Source organism: Lytechinus pictus, chromosome 2, assembly GCF_037042905.1.
Source record: "Lytechinus pictus isolate F3 Inbred chromosome 2, Lp3.0, whole genome shotgun sequence".
In the NCBI taxonomy this organism is placed as follows: Eukaryota; Metazoa; Echinodermata; class Echinoidea; order Temnopleuroida; family Toxopneustidae; genus Lytechinus; species Lytechinus pictus.
The window spans coordinates 55005242-55031444 of NC_087246.1; the positions used below are offsets into that span (position 1 = coordinate 55005242).

General features: G+C 37.4%; 1 protein-coding gene across 3 annotated transcripts; it reads right to left on the minus strand.

The window, feature by feature from the left end:
* Nucleotides 1-897: 897 nt before the first annotated feature.
* Nucleotides 898-26203, minus strand: LOC129253951 (uncharacterized). Of its 3 annotated transcripts, none has more exons than XR_010292657.1 (3): nt 11265-26203; nt 2347-10750; nt 898-1740 (listed from the first exon to the last, which is right to left on the minus strand). XR_010292657.1 is itself a non-coding variant. In XM_054892393.2 (3 exons), exons 1-3 carry the CDS (start codon nt 21393-21395, stop codon nt 8247-8249), a joined length of 10242 nt encoding a protein of 3413 aa, XP_054748368.2. In that variant the 5' UTR covers nt 21396-26203; the 3' UTR covers nt 898-8246. The 3 variants fall into 3 exon arrangements, 2 of the variants coding, with proteins under 2 accessions (XP_054748368.2, XP_063951263.1); XM_054892393.2 differs by having other exon boundaries at nt 898-8309; nt 10703-10750; XM_064095193.1 differs by lacking the exon at nt 898-1740 and having other exon boundaries at nt 10657-26203.

Below are 26203 nucleotides of genomic sequence, written 5' to 3' on the forward strand. Positions count from 1 at the left end.
GCGCTAAATCGTCATCCGATCAAGTTTTAGTGTAGACCATTTACCGAAAGAAAGGATCACCAGTAAATCGTAAAATCGTTCGTAACTTACGAATAGCTTATGAAACACACTCCTGGTCACACCAAACTTCGTGAAAATGTCGTGAAAACCAAGAACGGGGACTGCGGTTGCGTCCCATATACACAGCGGGTCTGTGCTTTTATGTGGAGTCCCTTTCTAACATGTCTAATGAACGGTAAAAATAGTAATGTCCGTATATCTGAGATTCTTATATCACGATAGTCATTGTGACAGAACTGACTAGGGATAAAGTCGAGACTAAAAGTTCCCAGCCACCAAAATCCCTTTCATAAACCCAATAAAACCCAATTATGCGGCTAATAGCAGCATAATTTGGTCGTAAAATCAGAGGAGGACAAGAGTTATCCGCATTATTCTGATGCTGCTATTATCCGCATAATAGCGGCATCGGGACAAGATTTTTGAGTTTATGAACGTATTTCCAAATAATGCGGATAATTGCCATGGTGCGGTCACAAGGTCACCCTTTTCCAACACAACCGCATCGGAGGGGGCGTGTCCAGTTGTCATGACGATTATCCGCCTTTTTCAGGACGGGCGCTCGTAAAAATAATGCGGATAATTTTCGGAGTTTGTGAACGCAATTTTTATTGAATTATCCGCATTACTCTTAGGCGGCTAATTCAATATAAATTGCGTTCACAAACTCCGAAAATTATCCGCATTAGGATTTATTGGGTTTATGAAAGGGGTAGCCGCTGGAGAAAATCTCCCTTTGAATTTTACCAGTGACTCAGACCAATAACAAGAGAAAAGCCGGCAAAATGTGGTTTCGAGTACAAGGTAAAATGATGACAAGGGAACCCGACGTTATATATTTTTATCATTTATTTCTCCAACAAGGAAGAGTAATAAAAATGTTTTTCACAAAATGGCAACACGCAAAATGAATTGTATTCACGTAAAAGAGGCTATACAAAAATTTACAAAATGAGCGGTACAAATACTTAAAGTGTCATAAACACGTTATTCAATAGACAGTTTACATACACAGTGCAAGTAACATTTCATATTTCACATTTTACAATTTAGTACTGTGGTTAGATCTTAGTTAGAACATTATCAATGAAGCTAAAATTAAATAGTTACATTCCATACTTCTATACATGTCTAATTCTATACTTCTAGACCGAATGAACAGAAATAATTCGCTGAAAAGCGTATACAGGCAGGCATATTTCAAAAACATAACAGAATCATAATTCTGCATAAAATATCTGAGTCTCGATAGGTATTGCCAGTGAGATAAAACTTCATTAAAATATTTCAGATATTAAAACAAAAGGAAATGGGGGGGGGGGAAGAATAGAACAAACTTATTGCTCTCCAAGATAGCAAAACATTTAAATATATACACAAAGTTCCTAATGTAAGACACGTGTATTATTAAGTTGGACAGATACACGTTTGATTGGAAAGCAATTGATCTGTAAAAATATACATATATCGACATATACAAGTCCATACTTTCTTGGAGGCTCTGGTTCATACTAGATAGGAGTGCTATCTATAACAACAACAAAAAAAACGATATATAATGATATAGAAAACACCCCCTTAGAGCCGACGTCAACAGTCAGGCATGTAACACGACCAATTAATATATTCATAACGAGCTTTGATAACTTAGGAAGTATATCGCGGCTAAGATTGTTTCAACTTTAAAGGACAAGTCCACCCCCCAAAAAAACGTATTTGAATAAAAAGAGAAAAATCCAACAATCATAACACTGGAAATTTCATCAAAATCGGATGTAAAATAAGAAAGTTATGACATTTTAAAGTTTCGCTTAATTTCACAAAACAGTTATATGCACATCTCGGTCGGTATGCAAATGAGGAACTGATGACATCACTCACTCACTATTTCTTTTGTATTCCATTATATGAAATATGAAATATTTTCATTTTCTCGTCATTGTCATGTGAAATGAAGTTTCATTCCTCCCTGTACACGTGGAATTCCATTATTTTAACATTTTGTGTTTCAGGCAAGGAGGTCCTAATCGTCAAATTTGTAAAAATTGAAATATTGTATAATTCAAACAATAAAAAACAAAAGAAATAGTGAGTGAGTGATATCATCGACTCTCTCATTTGGATGTAACTGGCTCGTTCATATAACTATTTTGTTAAAAATAAGCGAAACTTTGAAATGTCATAACTTTCTTATTTTACATCCGATTTTGATGAAATTTTCAGCATTGTGCTTGTCTGATTTTTCTCTATTGATTCAAATCAAAATTTTTCTGAGGTGGACTTGACCTTTAAAAAACTTATTTCATATCGACGAAACACAGATAAAATGACACGTACGTGTCTTTAATTGCAAAAGGAAATAAATGAGTAACACAAGAACTTGGGAATTTGTATTCTCAATAATAATTTAAACAGAGAATATAGGCTACTCCACAAACTGATCAAGGAAAGTTTTCATGAACACGTTAAGTAATGCCCATCACTTTTGAAAGACGATTTGATGTGTACAATATTTAACATACGTTGATATATACACACTATCATACATAGGAACTGTGCAAACGGATACACATACTACATTATACAAAATGCAAATATGGTTATTTTATAACCAATCCCACAACCATTAATATGTTCAATACTTAAACTCTATACAAATGTTGAGGCCACATACACCAATTATATTGATTGAAGACCCTTTGAACCGACAGAAAGTAAAACAGTGCGCGAAAGCACTGAACTAGAAGAGAGAAGAAGAAAAAAAAACAGATGCACCAAAATCACACAAGACTAACACTTTCGGATGAAGATGGTCCAAACAATAATCATACATTTTGTAATATTAGTCACGATTTACACACTAAGAGTCTGCTTTTGCTTGAATCTTTTCTTTTTGCTGGGGGGGGGGGGGGGGGGGAGTGGACTGGATTAAAAAATGTAAGTCTGGAATTTATCCCGTTGTATAAATACACATAAAAGGCTATGGATATTTCAGGCCTGTTAGCTTTAGCTTTGCGTTGACCAGAACTTAAGTGATTTAAAAGGACATATTTAGCATATTCAGTCAGCGGCGAATTAAGGAAGTCTATATTCATATAAATTAATATTCTGTTCAATTTGTAATTTCCATTACGTCATAATCAATAACAAAGTTGTTCATGATATCCTAAGTACACATCGACAGTGTGACATCTGAGTAGTAAGCACATTTTCAATAATTGAATTTTAATATCAATTTTCTCTAGTCAGATAGATCTTTGACCAACAATTACTAAAACCAATGCAGTCACACAATTCGGACATCACATACGATTTATTCTGCTAAACCAGAATAATTGAGAACGTGTTATCTTAACAGAAAAAGGAAATATTATATAGCATCTAAATAACGGCGGAGGAAATATTTTCGAAGACAGTGGCTCTCATGCCACGCTGTGTCAGACGCCGCATTCCGAGTGACGAGAATGATTCGTAGTAAGAAACAACCAGGAGATGGAGACGTGATAAAATGATTAACCAATACCTTGTGTAAAATATTCAATCATACAGTATTCAGTTTAATTCCTTTGGTTAAAAAAGAATAATTTGTTATTACGTACAAATACAATTTACTAAGGTGTGTTTTCACGGGCACGCGAATCAGCCCACCCTATCCAGTTATCGCGATAAATCCGCCGAGCAAATTTTTTTGACCGCGTGGCTCACAGCTCGCGCTACTTTTGAGACCAAAATTGCGGTTCCGAAATTACAACATTTCGTTAGAGCAAATTATAACAGAAGCATTTTGTGCAGCAAATTCTCGCTAAAATTGCGCGTAGGTCGGATAGGTTGCAGGCTGCAAATCAATTGCAGATGCCATTCTTAGTTCAGCGGAAATTTAAAAAATAATTGGATAAGTGATAAGTTTCCCGCATCAACAGAGGTTTTACCTCGCGATTTATCATCTTCGTCATATACACAGGATCTTCTCAAGATGTAAGCAAAGTCTCCGCAAATTCCTCGTAAATCCCGATCCAGATGATCATGAAAGTTTGTTGAACGTCTCACCCAAGCCACGAAGTTCGGGTTTTCACGGGGCAGGCAAATGGTTTGCGAAGGACGCGAATGTTATAAAAATGGTAAAATCCAACACACGCATTTTCTGCTGCAAAAGGTTCGTAGCTTTGCAAATCGGTCGTTATTTTTAGTTCGGGGGAAATTTCAAAATAATTTCAAATTCATCGCGAACGTTTCCCGCATTCCGGGCCATTTTTGTTCGTTTTAGCTTCGTAATATGCGCAAGACCAACGCAGAATCCGTGCGATATTCGTAAATCTTCACAAATCCTCAGCCAGTTTACAAGTTTTGCAGATTATCTCGCGCGACCGAAGTTCGCCCACTAGTTTCCCGACTTTTCTGCGAACGTTTTAGGTATCTTCAGACATTTGGTGGCAGGACCAAACCATTGAACCTAGTGCTTGATGTTTTATAACTACGTATGTACGCATGTAGCACCGTGTCGCATTATATTGCGTTCATTGCGCGCGAATTGGACGCAAAGCGTTCACATGTGTCGCTATATATCCTCAAAAAATTCGCACATGATTCACAGAACACTAGCATTTTTCACTTCTAGGTCGCATTTTCTTCGTGTATTCCAGGCAGGTTAACATACGACATTCATAAACTGCGCGAGAATAATTTTTTTTCAGGCAACTGTCTTATGACTGCCGGAGAAGAAAGTTCTCCGAATCCATTAAAACATATTGCTTCATTCGCAAATCGTTAGCTTGCTCCTTGAAAACTTTGACAGGCACAATTAAAATTTGTAATGTAAAAATGCCGTTAAAACACAAGTGTACCCCCCCCCCCTTTGAAAGTGATTTTACTTTTTTGCTTGTCAATTTTTTTTCTCGGGAAAATGTGCTCCCCCCACCTCTTGGAAAATCCTGGATCCGTCCCTGATATCGCGTAAAACGTTGAGGGCTACCCCTTACCAGAAAGAAAAAAATCTTGGGGGAGTGCTATTGTTGGCTACTGTCGGTCTTTTCGGCAGGATTTCAAAGATGGAAATTTCTAGCGAACGTTTTTCACGGCCATTGAAAGAACAATCAAGGAGGCTCTCAAAAGTCTGCGCAAAGTTGATGAACTTTCAGTGCATAAAAGGCAAATGTTGGATTCGACGCGTATCACTGTTATTGTTCTTCCTTCGTATGCTCGTCACAATCATATAATAACCCATTATACGGCTATACATTTATGAAAAATGCGAACTTAAAAAAAAAAAGACGAAGAAACAAAGTCCAACAGCCACTTTTATTGCTTCCAAAGATTATCAAACAATTGGCAGGGTTTGGAAGCTTGCCAAATTTTCGCAGGCAGTGGCGTCGATCCTGGGGGGCAGGCGATCGCCCCACCAATGAAAATATTGGGGGGGGGGGCAAACATATCGTTTTGCCCCCCCCCCAATAATTCTGCATGTGCAAAAATAAAATAAGATTGTAATGTTGCACAGAAATCAGCAAGAGAGATTGAGATACCAACTCGTTCTTTATTTAAAAGCGTGCTCAAAATGTCCGCTTTTCAGATTGGAATATTAAAATTTTCAGCTCGCATCATTTCTGTAGCAAAAACCCATACTTTTCATGATTAAATAAGTGAATTTTCAGTTCTAAACCTCAAAAGAACTCCCGCTTCGATTTGCAATAATCTTTTGTTGGATATATATCTTGTTCCTTATCAAAAACGTCCTTTAAACTGTCATTTTTTTTCAAATCGAAATATCAACATTTTCAGCTCTCGCTTCGCGCACGCATTAATTTGTTGGTGAGATATGTGTCTCTTTCTCATGAGTCATATATATATATGCATATAGGCCTATGTGTGTGTGTGGGTGAGTTTGTTAAAAATGGATCGACGCCCCTGTTCGCAGGCGTATTGCCCAGCGTTCCTGGTGGGTGTTTCATAAAGCTGTTCGTAAAGTTACGCACAACTTTACGGACGACTGAAACATGTTGTTAGGTCATAAATCAATTATATTGGGCAGGGATAGGGAAATCACATAGCACAAGAAAGGATCACCAGTCGTGCGTAAAGTCATTCGTATCTTACGAACAGCTTCATGTGTTACGAACAACTTTATGAAACACCCACCAGGTCGTATTTTACGCTTCCAAACATTATCAAACAATCGCATAGTTTGGAAGCTTGCCAATTTCTCGCCGGCGTAGGTGCACGGCGTCCAAGGCCATGTCGTGTTTTACTCGTGATTTATTCTCCAATAGGTCTTGAAAACTCCGCCAAGATCTAAAGTCACGATTCGCCAAATATCTCTCACAGGCAGCGAATATAATTTTTCACTATAAATATAGGAACATTCAATTCGTTTTGATTTGAGGCAACTGCTCTTCCAGTGGACTTATGTCTTGCGGCGGATCAGCGATGGACATCATGAGAACCTCGCAATCATGGTCTACGTCTTCAGAGGGTTTCGGTATAAGAATACAGATAATTTTCGGAGAGAAACTCATATTCTTCTGCCTTTGCCATTACAACATTCGCATCCTTTGCAAATCGTTCGCGCGTGCCACAAAAAACTGCATTTCGATGCAACTTCACGGGGGCGGTCCGAGCGTATATCGTTTTCTTGTATCAAAATAGGATGATAGGCCCAGGCCTATCGACAAGGGCGTCGAAATCGAGTATTCGCTACTTCCGGAATGACTTGGGCGATAAGAATATATTATTATCTTAAAATTAGCAGGCCTATAGTTTTTTTGTCGACAAAAAATGGGCGGGTGTTTCTATTTCTACAATTGCATTTTCCGAAAAATGTTAACGAATGTTAGCCCATGTTAATGAAGACGTCACGAACATCATGAGAGTTCTGAAGCGGCTTTGCGCAATGAAGAAAGGTGCCAAAAATAATTGCGAATGTGAAGCACAAATCTAACAAGAGAGCATATTCAACACGAATTCAACGAGGTAGGAACGAAAACCCAATAATTGGATGATCGTTTCGAACGACTGCGCGGGTGTGACGATGCTTTGGAGCATACACGAATTGTAGGCTATAATGGGCCTACAGAATGACACAATTTCATTTTTTATTGAAATGTAATTCTGTCGTCACTCGACGTATCCTCGCCTAAATAGTTTGCACGCCGTGAAAACTCAAGAACACCTTAGCCTAATAAATTAAGAGCTTACCATCTCCATCGTCCAGATATAATACTACTATGAAGATCATCTTACTGTCACTGGTATATGCAGTCCAAACAACATCTTTAAGCCAATTGCCTCTTTACGTCACGAGCTTCAGTTTTATCAGATTTCGTTACAAGAGATAAAAAAAAAAAAAAAAAAAAATCGTCATCGGAATAAGTTGCACACTAAAAGCATGGTGAAAGAAGATGTATTCAATTAAAACGCGGATGTTACTTCACCTATAGAATGCATTGTCTACAAAATACGAAAGCATAATTATGTATCACATCATCACTCTTCTTTCTTTCTTCTTTCACTGCGCCTTGGGCACTCTGCCGAGTGGATTTGGCGCATTACAAATCACATATATTATTATTATTATTCTCACATTAAAGAAAAAAAAAAGATAATTTATTTCGTCTGATGATACTCCGCGATAGCCCCACATATACCCCCAACTCTGGCCAAGATTTTGACCAAAATTGCGGTCTGGTGTACCATCTATAACTCCGAGTGTGACCCTTGTCGCGATCGGCTGTTTTACCACTATTATAATGCGCCTACCTAGATGAAAAGGGATATATACACCTACATCTGAACATGTATGTCTTGTGTTGGGCATAGTATAGTTCAGAAGTGAAATTGCCATTACTCCGTTGCAATTTCATAAATCAAAATCAAAAAGTTAAATTCACATCGAATTTCTATCACAATGGGAGGAATACCTCCGAGGAAAACACGGATTCATCCCTAAATACACGCATGGATATTAGATTTAAAACTGTCTCAAGTTCGTAATAATAAATTGAAGAAAAACATATACAAACTGTTACAAATATGATGTGATAAATTACATACAATACAATTGATACCTATCGTCACCAATGGAATTAAAAAACGTTACCAGACTTTACGAGAGAACAATACAGACATAGAGCACCTCTCCTGATCGTGTACGATAGAGTACGTGGAAGTCGGGTAGAATATATTGCCGTAGTTATTCAAGCACGTATGGATCCCACAGTTTCCATGGATTTCTTAATCAACAGATCCGTGAATGGTTCCTAGAACGAGTTCAAAACCTCATTATTGTAAACACGAAGAAAAACCGATAATAACATTTATCCAATCAATTTACATTTACTGGGTATGTATATATGTATATATGAAATATGCACAAAGGGCTATGTGTTTACGACTGGATACGAACACTACACGACTTAATACCGAAATGTTATAAAGACCAGCGCACACTACACGATCTGTCAAAGATGCGATTTATGAACAAATCGCATTTTGCATTGAATATGAAAGAAGTGAAATTCGCTATAATGCTCAGAATACTGAAATTTAATTTCTGCTTTGCTGCATGCCCTTGTAGTCAGAGTAAAGTCCCGGTGTAAACTACACATCGGCATCAAGTCGCTGCCGATGACGTCATAACGATTTAGACATGAATACAATTTTAGCATTCATACCACTATTGGGAATTTTGACCAATAAGATTTTACAGGTTGTAATGTTCATAACAAATGCTACGGTATTCTTTGAAAATCGATCAGCAACGGATCGTGAAATGTGCGCCGGAATTAACCCTCTTCCAATCAAATCTCGTACCTAGTTTTACATCTACTCTGGTCTGCAAATTTGTTCATACACTTAAAAATATTTTTAGTCATATATAAACACATGGATATATTCATGTACTCTTACTGGTTTGACACGTGAAATCAATCTAAAAATGCAAAAAAACCCATGTACGAGTTGTACGACCTTCCGGCAGTCAACTCTATATTAATCATTCAGGTCTAAATTTGAATCGTAACACATTCGAATCTTTGAAACCCGGTTGCTCCGGTCTTAATTATTTCAGAGGGCAAATTAGGTTTAGAGTTCGGATTGTGATAGAGTTTTAGTTAAGAATAATGTTAAGATATGGATTAGGGTTTATTCAGTTTTGGAGGTTAGGTTATATGATTGGCTCAATGTGCAGTATTTCAATCGGAGCAATTGTCGCCGGAGCAAATGTCATGGAACCTAAAATGTACATTAGTTTTCGACTTTAAAAAAAGTTTCCAAGCAAGCATGGTGCAAAAAGCTCAAATATAGTTTCAATTTCTTTTGTGATCGTGATCAGCTCAAAAAAAAAAATGCAAACATAAGGTGAATAATAAAAATGGGGGAGGGGCAAAGAAAACCCACGCACAATGTGAGACAAAGAAAACCTAAAAATTCCATAATTTTGCCCCAGAAATTTGATGAATTCACGATCACCAAATTAATAACTGAATTATGGCAACCTTACGAACTTTACAAACTTTTCAAAATGAGATAAAACACAAAGCTTGCATGCAAAAATAATCTTTGATATTTACATTTTGAAGGAAAACTTCTGTCGACAGTACGATGAAAAATTTCTTGTTTCTAATTTCAAAATAGAACGATTAATGAATAACTTATTCATTATAATATAGGACGAGGTTTTGACTTCTGAACGAACCAACGGCTATGTGATATGTTAGGCTAAACATTGGGTTAAATATTAAGACATAATCGATGTTGTCGTTCCCCTGGTAAAACCTTTAACAAAGTGCTATTACCATGATTACAATTAACGTTGCTGCGCAACCATGCAAAATAAAATATACTTTAAGAATAATACATGCATTTTTTTAAAGGCACAAAAAAGACAATTTTTTGTTGTTGCAAAATAAACGTGTTATTAACCCAAACACACATTTGTTTTTGCATTCCTTGAAGGCAGTATATAAGTGAATAAATAAACAAATCGGACAGGAAATGAGAAATACAACATTGCAATACAGTTAAAAATATAATGACACTACCCCCCCCCCCCCATTTTGGGGTGGAGGTTGAGGTGATTGGAGTTATTATTTCATAGAGTTGCAATAATTTGCGATCTTGTTTAGGATTGCCCGCAAGACATATTCACCTAATTTTGTATCAATTAATCTATCTTTTTAAGGCCACAGCTGATAGACATTTGCAAAATATGCCACAATCATTTTCTGCTGGTTTATCCCCGCACCAAGGTATTAGATATAAAGTAGGTTGCTTAGATATTTTTTTAAATTTTGAACAAAAATTGTGCACATAGAGAAGGAGCGCCCAATAAAATGAGAAAACTACAAGTCAATTTCGCATCAGATCGTGAAAATTTGCACCAAGTACTGAAAAATATGTTTTCTCAAAATATTCACAAAAGAATCCTTTTAAGTTCTGCAGAAAGACACGATTCCATTTTTAATTTGTAAATCCTAAATAGGTAATTTGGCCCCATAGAGATATATCTCTCTGTTTGACCCTCCCTTTTCATGAGCAAATTGGCAAAATAATCTAAGTCGATTTTGGATTGACCTTTAGACAAAACATTCTATCTAATAGTGCGGAGTACAAAGTGCTCATCAAAACATTTAAAATCTGAAACTGTACTTACATAGGATGCCGTTTCTACATTCCATATAGTCATATAAATGTGATAGTCCTTCAGATATGAGGTTACAGGAATAAAATAGATACTCTGTTAACGTATGTTGAAATAGAATCAATAATTCATAATTATAGGAATGAAGGGTCCAATAAAAAAAATTGATGTCAATATGGTGATAAATACAATTTATAAGAGCTTAACTGGAGTTCATAAAACTTTGTTAAGTCAAGTAGACATATGAAATGAATGATGAAAATCTGATTTCTTGGAAATGTTTCTACATGATTCAATGTAAATACAATTTCTTAGTCAAGAAAAAGAGAGAAAAAGGTTTCTTGATCCTAATTGATTGTGACTCACATGACATTGATAAACAAAATAATAGGTCACCCTTAATCTAAGAAATCTTCATGTTGCTTCAGAACGAATGACTCACACATCTTTCAACGTAAAAGAATCTACTGATTCAGCAGACACATATATCACACTCTTAAGGATTTGGCAGATGATCTTTCAGTTTCTGGTGCCTACGCAATGTTCCCGGTGTTTTGAATGATAGATTGCATACCTTACATATGTTGGGGAAATTCTGACTGTGGCGGTCCAGATGAGCCTTGAGAGAGCTGAGGACTTGGTAGCGTACACCACATATCTTGCACGCAAACTGCTTCTCTATCCAATGGTCATTCAGATGATCCTTCACCTCTTTCACCGTTGAAAACCGACGACTGCAGTCTCTGAATGGACAAGAACCACCTGTAAGTTCCTTTGAATGTGTTTTGTTGATGTGATACACAAGAGGACCTGGTGCAGAGCTACAAAAATCACATAATCTGCATCCAAAATTCTGCTTCTCATTATGATGAATTCTTTGATGTCTCGCAAGTGATATTGTATCGGGAAAATAGTGATCACAGTGTAGGCAATAGTCTGTTCCTGTTCTTTGCATGTTTGATATTTCTTTTGATACATCAGCGTTCCTACGAGGCCTTACATGTTCAAGAGATGGCATGATCTTGAAACTTTTTGCACTCAGTCCTTTTCCATCAGGTAGTGAGGCACTGACTTCATCATTCAATCTTGCAAGTTGATCAGGAATACTAATGACACTGTTCGACTTAGTAGCTTTGATGCTGTACTTTTGAAAGTGTTTTTCGTATACATGATTTTTCATTTCTTGGCGAGAAGTGGTTGCAAACTGACAGAATTTGCATTGTTTCATTACAGGAGTTACTTGACTAACCATAACAGTCTTTTTGCTTCCTCTTGGTCTTCCCCTTTTACGAGGTCCAGATGGATGTGCAGGCTTTGCCACATCACTGTCTGTCTTTGCTGCAGGGATCTTTGAAGGAATCATTACATCAGATTGCAAGAAGGATGCTTCATGGGCCCGCTTGAACCGCTTCTTTGGGCATTGACTCATTTCACTCAATGACTGAACATTCATTGGGACATTAAATTTAGAATGTAGTGGGCTATTTTGCCCTTGTAAATTAGAGTCTGCAGAACTGACTACAATGTTGGAAGTTGAAGAACTTCTTGTTATACTTTGGGGTGGAATAGAGGAATCATCAGGAGGGATGTTGCTTTCCAAACCAACAGCTGGACTAACTTTACTTGAATATTCCAAATTGCCAGAGCTAAGCCTTACTTCCGTATCATCACTTCTTGTTCTTCGGAGCTGACATGGCACATAGGAAATTTGACCTTGAGCATTGGGTGGTGTCTTGGCACTGCACCTTGACTCTTTTCTGTGATGAACCTCTAATGTTGACTTTACAGAGGCATCATGTACATGCATCTTCTTGGGAATCGATGTGAGATCAATAAGTGGAATACTTGAAGGAGTACTTGTAACTGGATTGGCAAATTTGTTATATGTTTTTGCAATTTTCAGGCCAGGTCCTCCTGAAGTCAGTCCATGGTGCAGCAGATCACTAAAAACATGAGGTCCTCCAGCTCTATCCATATACACATTTCTATCCCTTGATTGACACTGTTTGGTAACTGATGATAAATCTATCACTGTTTCACTTCTCTCTTGGTAGTTTACAGGGATAGATGAATTGTCAGCATTGACAGGGAGTCCAAGTTTACTTCTAAGCAAATCAATATTCACATCTTGTCTTGGAATATTCTGATCTTGATGAGATATGACTTCAGCACTTCTATTTTCAACTGGAATGCAAGAGTTAATGGAAGAAGACAAATCTGATGAACCACAACTCAGTACTACAGGATCTTGAGGTTCATCTCCATTCACTTCTACACCCCCTTGTACATCTACAACTTCAATATCACTTCCTGGCTCTTCAGAATGTGATCTTCGAAGAGTTTCCTGGGTTCTGCTTTCTTCATGGACACTGTAAGGGACCTGTACTGCATTTTGCTCTTGTGATTCAGTGTCACATAGTATTGGCTTGCAAGACAAATCAAGAGGAGCTGTAGGGTTTTTGTCAACATTTGACCTTGTTCTTCCTTTACAGGTAAGATCCAGAGGCACATCTTCTATAGCACTACAGTTATTTGAGGAAGAGTGTAATATTTCTGTTTGTCCTGGAAGAGGTGATTCACTTATCATGTGTGGTGTAGATGATGGAGTACATCGACTCCTTGGTGTTGATGTTCTTGAAAGAGGTGTCCTTTCTAATTCTGTTGATGGAAGTTGAGACAGGTTTGTAAAGCTATCACTTGTACTTGTGGTAGTTGATACAGGTGTAGGAGTTCGGCTGTGCATTCTTGGAGTAGGAATACTTGATGTCATGTTGTGGAAGCTGCTCGGAGCACCTGCTAAAAAGTTACCCTGACTGCTTTGCGGTGAGTGTGGATGAAACAACTCACGTTGGGCATCAACTGTATTCTTTCTCTGGCTGACATGTTCCATCATCAATGGATTTTGTAAATGACTGTCTTGTGGGTAGTTTGGAAGTTGATGTAATGCTGTTGATGTTTGTGAGGGTTTCTGAATCAGTGCAGTAACCTGGTTGAGTCTGGTATTCTCATGAATATGTGGGGATTCCAGAGGTGAAATGCCAGAAGTCCGAGTGCCAAACTGGTCTAGGTTGACGGGGAAATTTCTCATGCTTTTTGTTCCATTTCCACCATGAAGTTGCCTCAACAATAACAGCATTTCATCTCGATTCGTATTAGCCTGGGAAATACTCATGCCAGTATTGGAATGAGGATGTTGGAGGGTTGGGGTGAGCTTTCTAGCATGTTGAAAACTTTGTTGGATATTCAAATGAGTTGAAATTTCTGTCTGTGGTACGGGAACATAACCATCAGGATAGACAGCAATAAGCTGTTTCTCTGGCCCTTTAGCAGTAAAAACTGGAATATTCTCTGCATATCCTAACTGATTGTCAACAGGCAAGTATCCCACTTTGCTTTTCTCTGCTTTCTCATGAATTTGCCCCAAGTGCAGTGTTGGTGCATTTCTTTGGAGATCATCTGCACATGGAGGGCTAAACGTTCCAGCTGTTGCAACCCTATTACCATGAGGCTGTAGCCTATCAATATCTCTGTGACCTACTCCAGTTGAAATGTTGCTGCTGTTCAGTGCTCCAGAATGATGGAGGTTCATGTCAACAGGTAAAGTTCTTGGAGGAAAGTGTTGAAATTGTTCTTGGTAAGTTTGTACTTGGAGAAAAGGCAATGCAGAGTTATGTCTGTTTGCTTCGCCCTCGTGTTTCTTTCCTACTTCAATCTGTGACTGCCTCTGTAGTAGATTTAAAGCCAAATCTCTTTCTGATGGAAGAATAGCTGAATACAGATTCTGATTAGAAACAATTTCTTTGTTGGTTATGGGCAGGTGACTTTGGGGGAACTGGTTTTGCGAACCTGGCGCAGCAAGCCTCTGTTTATTGAGCAGGTGTTGTTTAAGCTCCTTGCAGGCTCCAGATGGATTCCTATATGATTGCCTCACATGCATCATTTGCAGTGCAGATTGTTGAAGAGAGTGTGGTGACTGCTTTGCATGTGGTAGATAAAATCTGTTATCTGATAGAGAATGTCCAATAGTAATGTTTGGTCTGAAATGACTTTTGTCTCTCCTAGGTGTACCAAAGAATGTTGCTCTATCCTGGGTAATATGGTGCACTGTCTTAGCACCTCTGCTACCTTTTCCAGCTGTGTTTTGTACTGAATGCATGTTTGTACTCTCTCTTTGGACATTTTCCATGCCTTGCCATGGTGGATTTGATGGCTGAATTTCTTCCACAAGAGTAACATCTTGGGAGTTTGGCAGACTTACAGATGGGAGTGAAATGTCAACACGTGGTGCAGGACTTACAGCTGTAACTGGTACATTACACAATTTTTGGTCACTTGGAGGTGTTCTGGGAATGTCATCGTTAATCACTGAAGTGACCACATCTTCAGCACCTCCAATAACCGGCTCACAAAGTTTGTAATCATCACTACTCGGTCTCTTATCTAAATCAGAAACTTCCTGTACTTTTTCATTAGTTGTAATTGGGACAATTCTTCCAGATAGAGGATTAGTTTCAAGAGGAACAGATTTCAGATTGGTTTCTATAGATTGATTTGTTTGAGTATCTGGACAACGTAGACTCTTGAAAACGGGGGACGAAATGCTAGCCATTTGTAGCTTTTCGGGAGATTTTGGTGCCTCTGATTGTTCAATTACATCTTTTTCATCTTCTAGAATTTCTGTGTCCATGTGGTTTCTTGATTCCCTGGTATCACAGGATTCATTATCAATGGTTTGTTTTTGGAGAAGCAATTTGGGGTTTTCATCTTTTTCTACCTCCATTCTTTCTAGCAGCTTTGTAGTAGTGTCAGCAGTCTCATTATCAAATATGTCCTCTTTATCAGCTCCAAGATCTGTTTTGAGATGGCACTTCTGTTTAGTGTCTGTTGGTTTTTGCTTGCTTGGTTCATGACGTTTCTTGTGTTTTTTACTTCTGCTTTTCTTATGGTGTCTTTCTTTAGATCTTTTCCTCTTCTTTACCTTCCTGAATGTTACAGTCCATTTACATGCAGTCAGTGTATGTTTTACATCTGTTCTTTGTTGAGATGTTGTTGGATTTGTCATGTCTGGCACAGGTGAGGACTGATGTTCTTCAACCTCGACAACATTACCAACCATGCTTTCTCTAGGATCACCCCAATTATCTCCATCACTGAGTGGATAAGCTATAGTAGCTCCTCCAGAACTTGTTGTAGACATAGCATCCTCTTCATATCCCCCTACTGTTTCTTCACAGGCAATAGACAACATGTCCATTGTTTCATCACCTGCAGATGCTCCCAAGAATATATTGTAATTTTGGTATGATTCTTTACTTGCATCAATAAGATTAACTAGCTCTTCAGACATTTTAGATGGTTTATTCAGAAGATTATTTCCAACCTGGGCAGTATCAGTCGGAGTTTTTGAACCTTCATCATGACATGGTGTTTCAGCTAATATAGTTTGATCTTTTGTAGCAGTTTCTTCAGGACATTCCTCTTCCAGGTGTTCTGTTGTAAAGTCATTTTGGCTGTGTCCAAGAGTGGTCGATTTCTGCTCTTCCAAATTTAACTGAAAGGACAGTTGATGATCTGCAGACTGATCTTGCACCTTCTCCTGGCTCGGTGGGTCTTGTTCTGAGGACAGACTGGATTCCTTTAAGGTATCAGCGAATATATTACATTGTGATGCTGATGCCAGCTGCAAGTCATGCAAGTCAGATTCATTTTGAAAGTCTCCGGATAGTGAATTGGCATTTTCCAGGGTCTTCTCTGTCACTGAAGCTCCTTGTAGTTCAATACTCTGTGAAGTGTCCAAGGAAATGTCTGGTTTAGGACTGCTGACTGAAGATATTTCATTGACATCAGGGCCAAGTGAGGAAACCTCTAGAGATTTCTTTTTTTGTTCATGTAAGTCCACTACATTGGAACGGTTTTCATGGCTTGTTGGTACAACTTCAATTACACCCTCTGTAGACTCTAATGTCCCTTGTAATTCTTCACTAACTGGGGAGGTTGCATGTTCTACAATTTGATCTTGCAGAATGCTTACATTTGAAAGTATCTCCTCCATAATATCTGATATGATTTCAGTGTCACTATCTATATGATGACATGGCTGTCCTTCTGCTGTGGGACGTGTATGTAGCCTGATATCTTGCATTTGCTGCAAATCACGATCCTGTTTCTCTTTCTCAGATTTAGATTCCTCAATATGCACACTAGAAGGAAGATTCCCCCCACAGTCATTTCCATCTTGAGTGGCTCTATCTATATGACCTGTTATATCATTTCCATAGGGTAGTGTGAATTTAGTAATCAGTTTCTTCTTTCCTGTACAGCATTTCAAATCTCCATCGGAAAAGTTGTTAGGCAGTCCTTTAGCTTCAGAAACAGGAAGTTGTTCCTGATATGAGCTATTGGCATTATTTGTGTCAGCAGGAGCTGATTCCGGAACTTGTACCATTTCATCGCCAGGCACATTACTTTGGAGATGTTCCTTTTCAATCTCCTGTGGAGTATTGGATTCCTCAGAACTCTCAACGATGCATTCTACAAGTTTGTTCACTTCTCTGGATTTTTCATCTGTAGCTTCTATTGGGGAGTCCTTTTTGCATTCTACCATCTTTCCAGCAACAATACATTCTACAGAAGCCTTCATGTCACTCATTTGTTCATCCAATCCTTCAATCTTGGAGTTCACACTGCATTCTTCAGTACAATTTTTCTTACTAGATTGTTCATCTGGTTCTTCAAATTTTTTGTCAGCAATGCATTCTCCGAAAGCTATTCCTTCTATGATTGGGTCCACAATACATTCTGTACTACTCTCCATTTGCTCACTGAGTTTTCCATCGCTTTCTCCTATGGATTCTGCAGTATCTTTCATTTCACTGGATGACTTATCTTTTTCTTCGATTTGAGGGCCTAAATTACATTCTGAGGTATTGTTCAGCTTGAGGGATGGTTCATCTTGTTCTTCCACTTTTTCGCCCACATCATATTCTGCAGAAGCCTTCATCTCCCTAGATTGTTCCTCTATTCCATCTTCAATTGGATCAACATTACATTCTGCAGTACTTGTCTTGATACATTGTTCATCTCTTTCTCCTAACTTTTGGTCAACATTAGAATCTGGAATGTCCATCATTTCACCAGAATTGACCTCTTCTTTTTCCATCTCTGGGGACAGTGTGATTAATACTGAATGCATTTTATCTTGACCCAGGTCTTGCGTACTTAGGCTATCTGGAATGTTATTTGTTTTCTGGTCTATTTCTTTGTCTTCTTGCACCATTTCTATATCAGGTAGTCTGCATTCATTTTTTTGATCTGAGATGATAGTAATGTCATTTTTAGTGATATTACCTGGATTCCTGACTGATAAAGATTTTTCCAAAGACCCTTGTGTTTTACAGACTTCTTGAATGGATGTATCATTTCCAGACTGTTCTTCGCTATTGTCTGCAGGAGCTGGAATCTGGACAATTCCAAGTGTGGTTGCCTGACTTGCAATTCCAAGCGTGGTTGCCTGACTTGCAGTTCCAAGCGTGGTTGACCAACTTGCTGTACAATCCTGAAATTCCACTATTTTCATCGGTGTAGAATTACCAGATGTTGAATTTCCTTGTAGTGCTCCTGAATTTCCCAATGGGTTGGGTGAAAGACCAAGATTTGGAAAGGAATTCTCATTCTGCCCTCCATCATATTCTGTTTCCTTTATTTCGTTCAGCAACTCCTGGCCATCATGGATACCTTCATTGCGGGAAGATGAATCACTAATTGTGACATGGCATGATGTGGATAGTTCCATGGGTGACTTTTCAGATGGATGTATGGTCATATCTTCATCAGGAGTCTCAAACTCAAATTCATCCTCATCATCTTGAATACCAATATCTTCTTTCTGAAGATCCTGATGAATTTCTTCAGCAGCATTATTCATGTCAGTATTAGACTGTGGAAATTCTGATAAAGTAGGCCAGTTCTTAGAAGAATCTTCAACAGAGACACTTTCTGATGGCTTCTCAAATTCCGAATTATCACCTGATGGGTTTTCAAATTCGAATTCATCTTCATCATCATTATCGTTACTGGGCCAAGTATCATGAAATGCTTCTTTTTCCAGAATTGGTAAAGTGTCAGAAGCCCCTGAGTGTGGACTACCATTTGAAGCATGTCCATAATGACAACCTCCATAGGCTTCAAGATGAGGTATATCAGAGTCTGATAGACTCATCTGTTCTTGGTGACAGTCTTCTTGTGTACTGGACTCGGTCTCTCCATTGTCTCTGATCAGATTAGAAGGTGGGGAATTCAAGCCCCCTCTAAGTGCCTGGAAAATGTTTTTCCTCTCCCTCCTCTGCAAAATAGAAGAATCATCACAAGCTGGGACTGGAATATCATTTTTATTGTCTATTGAATTATCACCAAGAGTCTCGACGCTATTACACCCTGTATTGTTTGTAAGAAGCTCATCTTGGGACAGTGAAATAGTTTTTGTAATCCTGATTTGTGAGAGTCCATCAGATTCTTGAGTAGATGAATATTCAGCATTTTCTTGACTGGCTTCAGTCATACTTTGACTGTACTCATTGCTACACAACAGATCTTTTCTATTTTCTGGAGGCAGACAAGGAGAACATGAGTTGGTCCTTTCTGGCAATTCTGAGGACTTGTCTATAATTGTCCTATCTTGATAAAAATTTGGCATATTTGGATGTGATAAAGGTGATGAAGCACCATCTTTGAAGAGGAAATCTTGAGTAGATGAAGATGAATATGAAATAGTGCTGTTACTTGGGCTCTGACATGATTTCTGGTTGAAAGACTCTTTGTGAATTTGAAGTTTGTCATCTCCTGATATTGAGAGACATTCATTGGATCCTGGAGGTGTCAAACATGACACTTCATCATTCATCATCTGATATTCTGATGATTTGTCCTTCCAGCCTGGTGTCTGAATAGCATCAGGAATATCGCCACTTTCATCTTCTACTGGATTTGGTTGTGTATTATGTAATAACAAGACACACCTGTCATCTTGTCTACTGTCTGTTACTTTTGGAGCATGCAATTGACTACAATCCTCTTCTGTTCCATGATTTTTTTCTTCAACAACCTTTTCCTGTCGAATGGGAAATTCTGTTTCCACTAGTAAACTTGAACATTCACGTTCATGATGTAAGCTGTTTCCTTCCTTGACATTAAACACTTTCTGGGATTCTTTTTGGCAATTTTTCTGTGATGACAGCATAGCCCTTGTGTTTTTGCGTGGCCTCCCACGCCCCCTTTTCTTAACAGGCTGCACAGGACCTTGAGAAATGCTAGAACAATTGTTTGATGCTTTAGTTTTTGGCTGGTTTCTACAAAATGTTCTACTTGATGAGACTGTCACTGGCTGGAACTTGGCTTTACGTTGTGCATGGCAATTCTTCTGCTTCGGTGGTCTGCCTCTTTTCCGTTGTAGCATCACTGGGGGAGGAGGAGCTGGCTTACATACACTGTCATTTGAGGAATCAGTGAAATCATACACACCTACAGAATCATTACACCGATTCTCACATCCTAAAGATGAGTTTGATAACTTCTTTTCTGCAGAACGATCCACACATAATGGGGATGAAGGAAGATTTTTAGGGAGACAAGAGTTTTGCATCTTTGACTTGCTCTTCAAGAGTTTTTTGGGTTTACTTTTTTCTTTAGCACAGTATGCTGAAGAAATGGTACTTGCTACATCTTCACTAGATTCCCTGTCAGGAGCCTTTTGATTGCTTTCCTTTGAATCGACTCCAGGGTTACTGCAAGAGTCACTTGTAACACATTTTGAAATATTATTAATGGTTTCAAGGATTTCTGGAGGAATTTCTTTTGTTTTTAACAATTTCCCAGCAAAGCATTTGGAATTTGCATTAGTTTTCACAGAGATTTCATCAATACTAATTGCATCAGATGATTTTCTTGTGATCTGTCCAATACTGTTGCTATATGTAGGAAATCTGGACAACCGTGACCTAGAATGAAGCAATTTTCTCAAGGGGTATTTACGGATGATCTGATGTTTTCCAGCTCGGGATCCAAACTTTGACTTTGGAAATGACTGACTTGTTTGGCTGGCTGCAGCGTGTAAGCGACTTACAGGAGCTGTGATAGAAATTTCACTAAGTGCTTTGCCATGACCGTTTAATCCATGTTTCCTTTGTCTATTCCCCTTTCTTGTTGGTAAGACAGTTGACTGGCAGTGGGGGGCTTTGGTAGAGCTTACAGCTTTAGTGGCATTACCACCTACTGATCTAACCTTCTTTGGTGGTCTACCACGTTTTCTCTTGATTTGAACATCCTGTTTGTCTGGGATCTTCTCTGAAGTTTTAAGCGTGGCATTTACATTCACTTCTTCCGTTGATTCCAAGTTTGACTGCAGCAGTTCACTTTCATTGTAAGTGCTTTCCAGTTTCCCATCGTGAAGAATAGATCTGTCCAAATCTGAACCATCATTTGTCATAAATCTGGTTTCAACCCCATTGTCTTTTATAATGTCTCCTCCATTATTTCCACCTGCTCCTAAGTTCTCTTGAAGCTTATGTCTTGAAACAAGATCGGGAAGTGAGAGGCGCAGCTCTTTTTTAAGACGAATGAGTGGAGATAGAAGCTTTAAGCTGAAGTTATCACTGAATTTTGAGATTATATCATCATCACTTATTCTCATTTGGTTATTCTTCTCCACCATTGTATTTTTATCATATTTTCTTAATGGTGAAACTGTGTATAGTACTTGTCTCTAATAAATCATTATTTCTCTGATATTTCTTGAAACTTATAGAGTAGACTTCATGAAGAACAATGGCTCCTGAAAGATTCACCGTCTTTTCTCACTTATTTCAGGCAGCATTCCTGTACATAGGAAAGAACAAAAAGAAGGGAAATCACAAGTAAACATTTTCTATTTCTTTATCAAAATCATTTAGCCCTATATCCATTATTTCCTAACAATTTCACAACATTCTAAACAATTTCACAAAGGGGGAACAGATCTGTGCATTTCAACGTTCTCACAGAATTGACAGATTACAGCTTTACATAATATACAATCAAAATCAAGAAAATGGCATTGTTATTAGTTCCATGATTTGAATGGCTATGAATGAGTGACAATAGGTGGTTTCAGACCGCCTCGAAGTTCGCCAGTTCCAGGTATTCTCTGATCGGGAAATTTACCCCGATCAGAAAATACCAGGTATTTTGGCGGTGTGAAAGCAAACTACGCGTAATATCCCCGAAAGAAAATACCCGATAAATAGTAGGTACTTGGCGAAATTACAAGAACTTTCGCGGGGATTTTTCCAAGGTCATGGGTATTTTGGCGGTCTGAAAGCAAATTACGGGAACTTTTAGCCCAGCGTGTCGTTGGGTGCGGCGCCGTGCATGGGTTGCTGCTGGGCTAGTGATTTTGAATTTCGCGCCTTGCTGCTTATCAGACCATATTGCGCATGCTCGTAACTTCAGGAACTCATCCCGAAGGGTATGTTTCAGGGCGGTGTGAATGCAGGAATAATTAATGGGTATTTTTCAGCCTAAAAAAGTTCTCGTAATTTAACGGGGATTCTTGTGATCGAGGCGGTTTGAAACCACCTATTGTTAGGTACAAACAGAGCCTAATACAGATAGGTATTTGCAAACACTTATTTGTGGCAGCCTATCATGTACTGTGCTATTACTTACTCTTCTTCAATTAATATATTACTGCAATACAAGGCAATATCATTTACAATCTAGAAAACACAGATTCTTAACATTAAGGGTACTAAATATACTAAAAGTATTAGACTTATTAAATTCAACTTTTATTCTCATTTTTCTAAAAGAAAACTATTGCAATATCAGTTTAAAAAATAATCATGAGTGTAGATACATCATTCACTGTATATTCACCACAAATATCATGTACAAAGGACAGCATTACAGCACTGTAAGAATTACATTACTATATTGTCTCACTGAAGCATTTAATGTACTTACATGAAATGTTTCCACAAAGATAAGTACAGAAAGTAAAAATCAGCAGATAAAACCCCCAATTTGAACAGTGTTAGTTATGCATAACACAATTCTTACAGTTTTTATCCTAAAACCACAAACAACAGTCATTCCCAAATTTCTATTTCAGTGCTTCAAGCAAACTCAAATAATTGAGCATCGCTGAACCACAACAGCCACATTCTTTTGGCTTTGAATGAAAGGATTGTACATCATGCACAGGAAAATGCTTTCTTACTTCTACTTTACTCTAGCATATGAAGCAGTTTAATGTCAATTTAAGTGAGTGAATACAACTGATAATATATATCCACAGGGCAAATCAAAAAGATTTTTATTTTAGGAGTCCTTGACATATATTCTGCTCAATATTCGGAGTAAATTATAATTTACTCTCACTGAAATAAGACTGGGAAGTATAGTAGATTACAATAAATTTTCAATTCATAATGCTTCAGAATTTAAATCTCAGTAGCAAAAGACAACTTGGTGTGTAAATGCATAAATAGCCTCATATTGTAAAAAATAATATTAAAAGATCCATAATTCAAGAGATCATCATGTATTCCAAATGTTTCTTGTTACTTTTTTGTGATGACCACATATCAACTGTCAATTTCTACACAATATTGACACTAGTGTTGATAGCACTGCTCAACACAGCTATATCTAGTGCTTTATATGAAATTTAATGTGGCATAAGTAGAATCCTCCTTGGTTCTACACTTAAATGATTTTCAATTGATACCAACACACACAACTCATTATTTACATCTTTGATATTTTAGTCACTTCTGAACAAATTTTTCTCAATGAATTTCACATGTATTTGAAATTCATGATGCAGCATATTTTTTTCTTGTACTCCATTTCTTTTATCTTGAGTGCCTGTCCTCACCTTGTCTTATAAAAAAAAAACAAGTGTTAACATTTGAATTCATCTTGCATTCAAAGGTACGGTATTTAGTTCTTGAATAAATCTAATAGGGTGTACAGACTAGTTCCTCTGTGATATCAATATCCTTGAAATAGCAATGATAACTGGGCCCCTAAACACAAAACATACAAAACTTGATCACAGGGCTAATTTTTTTATATGACTACAATGATCATTATATGCAATGAAGCATATAATTAAGCTTTGTTCAATTGCCAATATTTGTGTTTCCGGCCCCAGGAAATAATTCATGGGTTCTCAAGCAGGGATATGGGTTGGTCGAAATGTCAATTTCTAATGGAAGATATACTATAATACATTTCAAGCAAATCAATAGTAGTAGTATCTATGCCAAAATTATAAAAAAAACTGGATGAGTCATGATTAGTAGTCATCTATGATGTTGTCTTGCAAGTCATGAAATAAAGATAATTTTGGATTTGAGTTATATTCTACACATGTATGCATACATGTACTTTGAACATTTAACACCAAATTTTACTTTCCCCACCCAATATTATACAAGAATGAATCAACATGTGTCCAAATCAAGATGATTTGCTCATATATCTATTCTTTTTCGATTCCATGGCAAGAACAGACCCCTCTCTTGTCATAAAAAATTGTGACAATATCCTTAACCTGCGAAATATGAAATGAAATTGTAAAAAGTCTGACTCATTAGCCTAATGAAGCAGTGAAAAGCAATTAACTGCCTCTCCCATTATTGCTGATAAAGATAGAGTGGTGTTAAGCTCTTTGGCACCTAATGAATAAGCTATCTCTTTGAAGTTCTGACAGAAATACTAATCAATCTATAATTTTAATATTTCATTTCATTCAACAGGAAACAAACAGGGATCTCAATTATGAGTTATCATGATACAGTATTACCAATATGGCCAGTTTTATACCATAAACAGATAATTTTTATAAGAACATTTATTATATCCAATATGATGAACAAGTGAAAACACCTCTGGCAGTCTCCCCTGCATTACATGATTCAATATAGCAGCAGTGCTGACTTTGAAACACAACTAAGATGACTCATTATTTAAAAAAAAAGTTAATTGACCCTAAATGACATTTGATTTCAATCATGTGACCTGAAACTCATTCAAAATGATCAGTGACACTTGATTACCCCTGCGTCAAAGATTCATGCAATAGATCTATTTACTTTCAAATTTATGATAACATTACAAAAACTTAACATTGGTTAAGATTTCAAAGTTGATAAGTTCAATGACCCTACATGACATTTGACCTTAATCATAAGACCTGAAACTTGTGTAAGATGATCAATTACACTTGTTTACCGTTATGTCCAAGTTTTATGACCTATATCCAACTTTTGACATTTAAGAAAATATCCCCAATATGGTCATGTTTGTTCACCATGAATGACCTTTGAACTCGGTCATGTGACTTGAAACTCACGCAAGATGATCAGTGATATTTCATTACCATAATGTCCAAATTTCATGAACTGGGTCCATATACTTTCTTATAGTTATGATGAAATTTCCAAGACTTAACTTTGGTTAAGATTTAAATGTTGACGACACCACCGCTGAAAAGTATCCCTGAAAAGTTTTACTTTCCTGGTGTCTGTCACCTTAAGCAATTATGCTCACTCACTCGCATTTTTAACAGTAATTTAAAAAATGTCCTGTTTTTTTAACAATGTAGTAAATAAAAAAATAGCAGCAGTGGTTCAAAGACATCTATTTCCTGAATTTTTCATGGAAAGAAAGGAACATGATTTGTGGAATTTTGGACGTGTGGGATGAAGTGGTGGGTTAAACAGAACTGGGCTTCATTTCATAAAAAGTTGCTTTCATTGGAAGAGCCAATCAACAAGCAGTATTGTCACTGATGTCAAGGTAGTTGACAACACCTAAAAGTTATCTAATAAACATAATAAAATGTAACAGTAAATGCATCATCATATACTGTACATAAATAAAAGTACATTAAACAAATACTGTAAAAATGCTGTTTAAATCTTACACAATACTGTTCACCAGATGAACTTTACAGTAACTAGTAAACGGCATCGTACGAAAAAAAATTGAACAGTGTTTATACTGTGTATACTGTAATTGAATAAGAATATGTATGCAGATATACTGACATTTTACAAGTAAATGAATCAAATGCCAATAAAATCAATTTATTCACACATAGTGACCAGTTTTCTTTTACCGATTGCACAAATCAGTATTGATTATAACATGCTATGGAAGGAGCATATAGATCTTTGTCAGTATAACAGATACAAGCTTTGCATCCCTCTCCCTATCTCTATTTTTCTTTCTATATTCTAGGCAGTTGTCATCGTACTATTGTCCACCCTCATGTACCTGTGTTGTCGTGTTATTGTCTTTTGTCTCTGAATTTCACAATCCTGTATATAAGATTTTTTTGCCCCTTTTGTTATCTTCATGTATTCCTTTACGTATATTTCAATATTCTTTCCATCCTAACTTTTTGAGGGTCCACATTTTACAAGCTTTGCTTTTCAGTGGACCCCTCCATTCTTCTCATGATATATAATT

Excerpts from the sequence above, each read along its gene's own strand:
- LOC129253951 (XM_054892393.2), bottom strand. The coding sequence starts at position 21,395 with ATGGTGGAGAAGAATAACCAAATGAGAATAAGTGATGATGATATAATC. Across the intron at positions 10,751-11,264 it reads ATTTCCCCAACATATGTAAG|GACTATCACATTTATATGAC; the intron begins GTATGCAATCTA and ends TCATATCTGAAG. Across the intron at positions 8,310-10,702 it reads ATGTAGAAACGGCATCCTAT|GAACCATTCACGGATCTGTT; the intron begins GTAAGTACAGTT and ends AACTCGTTCTAG.